Source organism: Stegostoma tigrinum, chromosome 8, assembly GCF_030684315.1.
Source record: "Stegostoma tigrinum isolate sSteTig4 chromosome 8, sSteTig4.hap1, whole genome shotgun sequence".
Taxonomy (NCBI): domain Eukaryota; kingdom Metazoa; phylum Chordata; class Chondrichthyes; order Orectolobiformes; family Stegostomatidae; genus Stegostoma; species Stegostoma tigrinum.
In genome coordinates this window covers 3,690,567-3,700,987 of record NC_081361.1, presented here as the reverse complement: position 1 = coordinate 3,700,987, position 10,421 = coordinate 3,690,567, and the positions used below count along the sequence as shown (strand labels likewise).

At 41.8% G+C, this 10,421-nt stretch overlaps 1 protein-coding gene across 1 annotated transcript in view; it reads left to right on the top strand.

The window, feature by feature from the left end:
• Positions 1-10,421, top strand: part of LOC132209895 (ral guanine nucleotide dissociation stimulator-like 1) — a 48,659-nt gene that overhangs the window by 31,062 nt on the left and 7,176 nt on the right. The window contains exons 2-3 of the mRNA XM_059647708.1: positions 7,054-7,112; positions 8,471-8,544. Coding sequence (XP_059503691.1) covers positions 8,542-8,544 — 3 coding nt within the window. The 5' untranslated portion in view covers positions 7,054-7,112; positions 8,471-8,541. The remainder of the gene's footprint in view (positions 1-7,053; positions 7,113-8,470; positions 8,545-10,421) is intronic.

Sequence of the window (10,421 nt, the reverse complement as noted above, 5' to 3'; positions counted from 1 at the left end):
ATTTCAACCTCAGCAGCATCTCAGGTCATCTGCTGCTAAAACTCTCATCCATTCCTTTGTTACCTCTCGACTTAACTCCCCAAACACACTCCCAGCAGGCTTCTTAATTCTACTTCCCTGAAATCTTGAGAAGATCCAAAAATCTGCTGCACGTGTGTTTACTCTCACCCATTTCAACATCTTTGAGTTTTGCCATCCTGTCCTCACTAACATAAACATTTTCTGGGTGACAAAGCATCAAGGTATTGAAATTCATATCCTTATTTTGAAATTTTGTTATCACACCTCCATTTAATAGTCCCTCCAGCTGCAAAACACTCTGAGATATATCTGAAGAAGGGTCACTGGACACAAAACAATAATGCTGCTCTCTATCCACAAGCACTGCCAGATAAGCTGAGTTTCTCATCAATTTCTGCTTGTGTTACTACTTTCAAGCATCTACTGTTCTTTTGCTTTTTCCTTCAAAACATTTTTTCTCCCTGACTTCCAACCTCCACTAGATTTCTGGTTTTAACTCTTCCACCTTTTTCATGTTTTCAGTTTCCAAGGCCATAAGCTCCTGAATTTACTCCCTAAACATCCCTGGTTTTCAAAGTCCCTTAGTTTGTTCAGGATGTTCCTTGAAACCTACTTCTTTGGTCAGCTTTGGGTCACTTGTCCTAATAAGTGCCTGGTATCAAATTTTTTTTGTGACAACCTTGTGTAATATGTCAGATCATTGGATTGAATCAAAAATGTGAAAACATTTAAATTGTTCTTTTGGAAAACATCACTAATCCTTCACGATCATTTGGTAACTCCTTACCTAATATCATTGCAAGTGCGACTTCACGTCATGACCTGCACTGGTTCAGAAAGGTCAAACATCAAATTCTCCAGATGTAACTGAGGATTGGCAATAGTTACTGATACCTGTGGAGAGTGATCCAAAGTTAACGTATCAGGATATGGTGAATGAATGACATGGTGCAGAACTTGTTGGGTAATATAAGCTCAGAAACAGAACAGTGATGGCTTCCTTCTGACTCGAGAGGGTCTAACTTTACTTTTTAATTGAAAAATGTTCAGGTTCATTTATAGTTTTTCACGGAGAATAAATTGTTTATCTTATTCAGCTGCATGTGTACAATAAATTTCTTTAGATGTGAGGTCAAAGAAATTCAAATCTATTCCCCATCCTCCCACAGACTTTGTCTCCCTGTTAAGGTGCCTACTCATGGACCTAGGGGATCCAGGTACATGATTATTTGACGTTTACATCACATTTAAGACAGCCGTTAAACATGCTTTTGGCACGCCAGCCTTCATTGCTCAATCGTTTCAGTTTAGGAGTTGGGAAGTCATATTGAGGTTGCACAGGATGTTGATGAGACCTCTTCTGTAATTCAGTGTGCAGTTTCTGTCACACAATTACAGGAGGCATATTATGAAGCTGGCGAGTGTTAAGAACAGGTTTACCAGGATGTTGCCTGGTATGGAAGATTTGATTTATAAAGAAAGGTCGGATAGACTTTGACTTTTCTTGCTGGTGCTTAAGAGGTTGAGAGGCGGCCTGTTAGGAGTTCATACAATAATTAGACTTAGATAATATGAATTGTGGTCGTCATTTCTCAAGGATGGGAGATTTCAAGACTAGGGGATGTTTTTTAAGTTGCGAGGAGATTATTTCATAAAAAAAATGAGGCAGAACTTTGCAATGACTGTGAATAAAACAATTGCAACTTCCAGCAGAGAAACAGGTGGCAAAGAAACAGGTGACAGTGAAGCAGGCATGTGAGGATAAGTGTGTTTCGTTTGCCAGTGACATTCACCGCTTCACAAAGTGGGGAACATTGAAGTGCAGCAGTGACGGTGATTATTTTGCAGGATATTCACCTTGCAAATGTTGTTTTTTTCCACCACTATCGCTGATTACATCACAAGTCGACAGGATGAAAGCTGCAGCAAGATGTGTGGAGCCAGTGGTGTAATTGATACGGCATCTGAATTTGAATTGGAAGTTTGGAATATTGTATCCTCTCTCACTCGAGTGAAGTTGACAGCTTTTCTACCCTTGCAAATTGACAGACGCTTCCGAAGAGGAATGTCTGCCCAGCGCTGTTTGTGTCAGGTTCCCAGCAGCTGAAGTGAATGGATTGCTGTGTTCTGGAAATTGAAAATTGAAATTGAAAGGTAATTGAGTAACATGAGTGTGGGGCTACTTCAACACACTGTCTATTTCATATCCCAGCTCATGGCAACGGTACCCATTGTCAGGAGAAACTGCTTGTGTTCCACATAAAGCTGCCTTTTGTCGGGAAACCTTGCGTACAGCGGGAGAAGCGGGTAGAACAGTGTGTGTATAATATCACAAAGACTGACCCTGAGACACATATTAAACGGTAAAGTTAACAAGTAAAGTTGTAAAGTTGATCGCCCAGCTGGCTTGTTTTTGTTCAGCCTTTACATCACCATGCGAGGTAACGTCATGAGTGAGACTTGCAATGAAGCAATGTTGTTCTCCTCCACTTGGAATTTATACTGCCTGGTCCATTCTGGCGACTTCTGTCATTTCGCATTCTGTTCTGTGTTGGTTGTATATGGGGTCTAATTCTATATGTTTGCCAACTGCATTATGGATTGAGAACCATGCCTCTAGGAATTCCCGTGTGTGTCTATGTTTGGATTGCACTACTACAGTTATGTTGTCCCAGTTAAACTGATGGCCTTCATTATCCGGGTGTACTGATATTAGGGAAAGTTTGTCACGTCATTTTGCTGCCAGCTGATGTTCATGCATACTGATGGGTAGTTTCCTTCCTGTCTGTCTGATATAATGTTTGTGGCAATCGTTGCACGGTGTTTTGTAAACAATGTCAGTTCTGCATGTTGTGGGTATGGTGTCTTTAGTCCTTGAGAATGTTTGTCGTAGCATGGCTTTGGGCTTATGTGCTACCGTAACTCCTTGTTGTCATAGGAGTTGTCAGTTCTGATATGTTCCTGATGTGTGGCAGTGTGTCCAGTGTGTTAGGGCATAATGTGTCCTCTTCGTGCTGCTGTTTAGTCAGCACCTGTGGATGAAATTGCAGGGATATCCAATCAAAGCAAAGATTTTGTATTTGTGTTCTTCCTCTTTCTGCATAGTTCTGGGTCATTGCAATGAGTGGTGGCCCATTTAAATAGTGTCCCGACACAGCTTAGTTTGTGCACCACTGGCCTGAGTTACTTGCCAAATTAAAAGTATCCGAGCCCCTCGAGGCACTGACCCGAGTTGTTGTGTGCAAAGGACAACACACAAAGGACGGTCCTTGTGTGATTGATCCAATGTGATCTGAATGCCAGGGTAAACAGTGAAGACTGGTCTTCAACACCCACATTGAACCTGGCTCCACTTGGCCTCCAGCCAACTCTCACAAACTACCATTGCCCTTCACTTTTCCTGGCCTCCCCTCTATTCTTGTTTTAAACTGATTGCGCATCAGGCAGTTTCAGCTGGCATTGTTACAGTTGGAATGAATCGATTTTGACTGAGCAACGACATAATTCTGCTTCTCAAGATCAGTCAATATTTTGTGATTATTACTTTAAATGATAACCATGAACAGGCTACGACAGTGAAGGCACTGAATCGTAATCACTGGACCAGCAGGAAAGATCAGTTTATGGCACTCAGGACACTGTCTGATTCGGCCTTGCATTCTCCCAACCTTCTGCACATGATGCCCCTCTGCTCTGTTTCGGTTTTGTTACGTCTTGATATATAACAGTCTCCAGTTATCTATTCTTTTGTTATTTCCAATACATGAGACCCTCTTTCCATGTCTTGTGCCTGGCTGCACAGCTCAGTGGTCAGAGCACTGGTCTCAGAAACAAGTGGTTGTGAGTTCGAGCCTGTGATAGTGTTTGTACATCCCCTGCTTCAAAGGGCAAAAAGAGCCCTTTAAAAATTATCTGAAGTTATAACAGTATCATTTCCTCCACAGACCAGAAATATGTGTGAATTTCCACATTGCTGTTTGTCCTTCCACTTGAGGAGCAGCATTTGGAATGGCAGGAAGCAGCTGACATCAGTGATGTTTGGCTGGAAGTACAAAGTGAAGCAGGAAAACTGCAGGTGAGCAGTGGGGGAGGAGCACAAACCCAGGGCATCCATCAAATACTTCCATTTGTTGCTGTAAACAGGTTCTAGTTTTGGAGTCTGGAATGGGACAATAGAGCCAAGTGAGTGACGTTCTGCTTTCTGGGGGTTGCTCTCTCCGAAAGCCTCTGGCACTCTCGGTGGAAGGTCTCCTTGTCAGTTTCCTTCTGTGGGTGAAAATGAGGGTCACTTCCCCGAGGGGGCATGGACACAGTCTTCCCTGGTTCCTCAAAGTGTTGACCCAGAAACCCGCACAGCACACACTTCATTGGGGAGACAGTGGCCTGAGATTGTTATCACTGGACACTTAATCCAGAGACCCAGATAGTACTTTGGGGACTTGTGTTTGAATCCAGTTGCAGCAGACGGCGGAATTTGAATTCAATACAAACCTGGAATTAAGCGTCTAATGATGAGCATGAATCTGTTGTCCTTTAAGGGAAGTAAACTGCCATTCTTGCTTACATGTAACTCCTGACCCACAGCAATGTGGTTGACTCTTAACTGCTCTCTGGACATTTAGGAATTGGTAATAAATGTTACCCTAGCCAGTGATGCCCTCATCCCATGAATTAATTTAAAAAGTACGTCAGGAATTCCTCCTGTATGCAATGATAACTGATTTGCTTTGCCCAATCTTTATGCAGGCTGAAGTCACCTGACTCTTGAAGTCAGTGACCTTTTATCATAATTAGAGCTCTCCCTTTCTGCTGGTGTCTTCAATTTCCTTTTTAGTGCCTTCTGCTAAAATTACCACACGAGTTAACTGGGGTGTATATACATCGACCACTGTCAATTTCTGTCCCTTGATGTTTCTAAACTGTACCCAGACTCCATTTCACCAGAACTAATATCCATTGTCATTACCATATTAATTTTATTCCGTAACCAGTAATGCTAACCTACCTCCTCCTTCTTGTCAGTCCTTCCAAGAAACTGAATATGCCTGGAGCCCAGCTTCAGACATTGTAGATATTTTGGTTTCTGATTTACCAAAACATCCTGGATTCTGGAAAAGTCTGAGTTCAGTAGAAATTAGCAGTTGTAACACTGCTATGTAAGAAAGAAGGAGGAGCAAAAATAAGGAATAAAGCCAGTTAACATGATTTCAATCAGTTGGGAAAGTGCTTAATAATGTCTCTTCATTACGTATGTTTTAGCAATGCTTTTAAAACAAAAATCGTATCATCTGATTAAATCAACGTGGTCAATCCAGAAGAAGACTTTCCATGATGGAGACAGGGCAGTTGCAGGTAAGTTCAAGGTCACCCTGGGGCCAGGCATGTTTGACAATTTCATTCCTTCTTGATAGTCAAACAAGTGAGGTCGCAAAGAGGAAACCAACAGCTGCATAACACCTGGATTCCCAAGAGGCATTTTGTAGGGTGTCACACTGGTGGCTAATAGATAAGATAAGGGCTCTGGAACTGAAGGTAATGTATGAGCATGAATAGAGAGTTGGTGAACATGCAGGACATAACACTAAGTGTTGTTGTGACTGTGATGAGAGGAGTGCAAAGGATTCGAAGGTCAATGTAAACGTTGAATTAACCTCCAGGATGTTTTTAATGGACTTTCAGGACAGATGAGACCATCCTTCCTCTTGACAGCTGACCAGCCAGTCTGGCCACCAAATAAATTAATAGACGTATTGGTCACATGTCGGCAGGCCTCCTGGTGCCTTCACCTCCATGGGCAATATACCAGGAAGACTGTTAAGGGAAGATGGCGGAGATGGGAAACTGCATCCATGACATGATGCCCACGTTTACAAACAAGCCCTCCCGACATGACAACCGCGTACATGGAGATGAAGTGGAAAACAGCAGGTAACTGCTCGAACAGGTTTTGTGTTCTTTCTCGGGAAGGTTTTCTTTTAAAAAAGAATAAGCCCAGTGACATCACAATGGTTTGCCTGTGATGTCATAAACACAAACAAGAATAAACAATAACTGCTGTGTGTCCTCACTTCATGTTGAAACAACGTGAGGTGAACATTGCAGACTTGTAGCTCTGCAGTTTCAAGTGCGCATCGCTTATTTCTTTTCTCTCCCTCGTCAGTGTAATTAGAACTAACACTAATTGAAGCGGAGGGAAAGGAGCAATACATTCGTGGTATCACTCTTGGTTGTGAGAAGAGTTTTGAGGTAATTTGAATTCAATATATACTGGACACTATTTGTAAAGAAATTGGATTTTAGTACGAATTTCAAAGACGGGAAAACTGGAAAAATGATGTGAATGTGGGGTAACCCGATTGAATTGATGCGTGTATGTTGTGGGTCACAATGGTTCCAGTACTTGCCAAAACCAAAATTATATTGGCCACATTTTTGTGTCCACTCTTTGATGGAGCAAAATGTTTCTTCTGGTCTTTGCTGAAGGTGATATTAGCAGGGAAAATGTTCATCTCGGATGACCACAAGATCCCATTATCACAACAATTTGCAAAAAAAACAAGAATGGAATTCTCCCGTATAAATCATCTACTATTTATCCCTCAGTGAATGTTGTTTCAATGGAGAAACTAGTCATTACCAATTGTTATTCATGAAAACGTGCTTTCTGCACATTAACCAGTGCCTTTCCTACATTACAGCAGCCAAAAAATAGTATTTGGATGAAAAAGGCCCTTTGGGAAATCATTCCAAATGTTCAAGGAGTTGAATTAGAGCAAAGCTTCGTTGAGTTTCATTTTGAACTGAAGTATCTGAAGGGTGATGTCCTGGCTGCTCAGTTGACAAGTTAAAATGTTAAAATGTTGAAGGAAGACCAAGTCGACAGTGAAGAGGCAAATGAATATTTGACATATATAATGAGGCTGAAGTCAGCAGTTGATATTTTTTGGTCTAGTATTTAAGTGTGATCGTACTCTTTCTCTTTTCATGTTGAATTTGGCTTTTACTTTTATGGTGTTTTCATTTGTCTTTTAGGTTTGACGATACTTCACCTTTCTCATTCCTCAGACTCCAACCCACTTTGATTCTGAAAGGTATGAGTTATCATTAATTTTTCACAAAGCACAAGCTTCAATCCAGTTCCTTGTCTCCCTGTGTTCAGTCAGGCATTGACTCACTTATTCCAGACTTCACATGGAAATTTGCCTTTCGAGTCAATGGGGACTGCAGATGCTGGAGAATCCAAGATAACAAAGTGTGGAGCTGGATGAACACAGCAGGGAACTGCAGCAGCTTGGCCTGCTGTGTTCATCCAGCCCCACACTTTGTTATCTTGGAAGTATTCCTGCTCCTTTGTTCCATTTGCTCATACTCATCTCTGACATATTAAATTAGATAAGATTCCCTACGGTGTGGAAACAGGCCCTTCAGCCCAACAAGTCCAAACCGCCCCTTGAAGCATCCCACCCAGACCCATCTTCCTTTCACCCACACACCCTTCAACACTACGGGCAAATTAGCATGGCCGATCCACCTAGCCTACACATCTTTGGACTGTGGGAGCACCCAGGGGAAACCCATGCAGACACGGGGAGAATATGCAAACTCCACACAGTCAGCCTGAGCCTGGAATCGAGCCCGGGTTCCTGGCACTGTGAAGCTGCAGTGCTAATCACTAAGCCACCGTGCCTCCCATATCCGACGAGATTAAAACAGCAGCGGTCCATTGACACCTCTGAAAAGTAATAGTTGTCAGCCTTGCATCAATGACAGCAGCCTGACCCTGGAGTCAGACATTTCTCAGTGTAATATCACTGAGCACAATGAGGACTGATGTGGCAGCCCCCTTGAGCGACCTTGACAGACTGAGCAATAGGTGACCCGACATCTAACTGATGTCTCTACAGTTTCCCAGCTGTTTTCTCCCCACTCCCCACACTGGGTTCAGTCTCCCACTGGGCTGACTGAGTCCCACTCACTGGACTGCAGAGGTGTGGACTCTGAGAAGCTGACTGCCTCGGGTGTCCATCTGGCAGTGCCCATTACCCTGTATTAATGCCAGAGACTGCTCTTGGTGAACCTATCCTGTGTGAAGGCAGCCTACCTTGCCTCGACTGTGGGTTACTCCCTTTAGATTCTGAGACAGTGCTTCCAGGGTGTGTAGAGTGATTTTTATTTATATATTGATGTGAAAGCTTTGTTGATTTTTATTTTGAGTGGCCTAAAAAGTCTGAAACCTGACGTCCGTGTTGGCTTAGTTAGGATTTTAGAGTTGTGTTTTCTAAGCAAGAGCAATGTGATATCAGAAGAGCAAACAGATCATGGACAGATGTAACTACACTGAAGTCAGCATTTTATCTTTTTTGGTCCAGTATTTAATTTTTATGGCAGTCTTTCTCTTTACATGTTTAATTTTGTTTTGTCTGTCATGATGGTTTCATTTATCTTATAGATTTGACTGTTATTTCCGGTCAGTCAGCTTGCCGAAGCAGTCAGATTTCCGTCATACTACTCTGAATAAAAATGGTTTGTACTATCCTTGGTTTTTTACACATGACAAATTCCAATCCCCTGATTACTTATTCTTCATATTCCTATATACCATCCAACACTCACTCACTCGCACGTTCTTCCACCATGTGCAAGATGTTTTATATATTTGGTCACAGGTTTGTCCCATTTCATTCTGAGGGAGCTGAAATATTTGAAGGCTGATGCTCTCGTCTGCTCACTTGGCCTTTTAAAGTTTCAATTGTTCTAAGGAAGAGCAAGATGATATTGAAAGAGTAAACAACATTTGTGTTGACCATGAGGGATTGTCCTTCTCAACTTCTCCCTGTGCCTGACATGCTGGTTAAACAACCACCAGCTGTCTCTCTCTCTCACTCATGTGAGCACAGCCCTATGATGTGGTGTGATAATGGTGACTTTTTTTTTCGAAAGGTGGGTCACTTTGAAACAGACAAGCGGGTTTTTCTTGTGATAATCACTGACTGTTTATGTCAGGAAATATCTATTGCTGCACTTTTCAAATCCAAGCTATGTCCGTTGGGTGTGAAATCTGGCGACAGACGTTTTTCCAAAAATGTTGTCCGTTGGAGCTTCTGAAGTTGGAGTCTGTTGGGTTCATTCAGAACTTCAAGACTGCCATTTATGTTATGCCAGTGTATTCACGGTAAATGGATAAATGGTGGATAAATGGAGTTAAGAGAGAAACACATCATGATGTGATACAATGGAGCAAGCTCAAGAAACCTTATTCCTATGAATTCAGAAAATATCGTTTAAGTTCTGAGATATTCAGCAAGCAAACTGTAAGACAAATGGAGTAACAAAAGTATGCTGTGTACTAGGATAGAGATCTGTTCAACTTTTCTAATTGGTATTAATTAAGTAAGCGACGTGCAAATTCTTCTTTTCAATTTAAGACTGAGATAGAATAGTCACCCAATTTACATTCATGATGAACATAGAACAACGACATAATCATGAAGAGGAATTGTGTCCCTTGATGTAGTGTAGTGGGGGTGGTGAACGTAACTGTCATGTTTTTCGTAAATTTTTGACAATCATCATGACTAGAACTAACTTATAGCCACAAACTGGAGTGTGTTAATAGGAGTTAAGTGTGGACATGAGATGGTGTTTCAATCACTGGCCACATTCCACTGCTCTGCCACATGCTGTGCCTGGCAACCTTCAGTTAACAAAGTCCAAACTTGAACCAGATTTGCAAACCAGTTCCTGAATTTGAAACAAGAAGAGAACATGTCATCTGTCAGGCAAGCTAGTGTGTTGTGGCATTTTGACTACGAGAGGTAAATAAAACAATGTTCATGTGGAACTCTACTTAATATTTGAAACCTGAATGTGCACACTTCAGTTGATTTTCTCCACTGCATAATTAACTTCAACTCTTCCATCCTGCTTTTATTGACATGTTAATATCTGCTTGAGAGATTTCCTCCATGCCTGTTGATTGCTTACTAATTGCATATGTTCAATATGCTGTGAAAATGCACCAGTTTTGAATTATCGCCGCAAAAACTGTGCGTTGAGGGACTGTGATTTACTGTGCTCGATTATTTTTTTTTCCTTTTTGCTGGCATTGTGAAAACTTAGAACACTGAAGGGCACATCCTTCCATAGATATCCTGCCCTTTCTTCTGTTACACCGTGCGATGAATGGGAAGGAAAGGAGCGGGAAGAATGATTATGAAGTAAATTTGAGTAGGGGAGCTGATAGCCTGGTACCACAACAGCAGAACAGATGGAAGGAATGAGAAGTAGAGTGAGAGAGGAAGGAACAGAGATTTCACCATTAAAAATGGTGAAAGCAATGTATTGACAGCTGGTAGCCTTTATTTTAGTAACGTATTGCAACCATTCAATAGTTTTGCTCT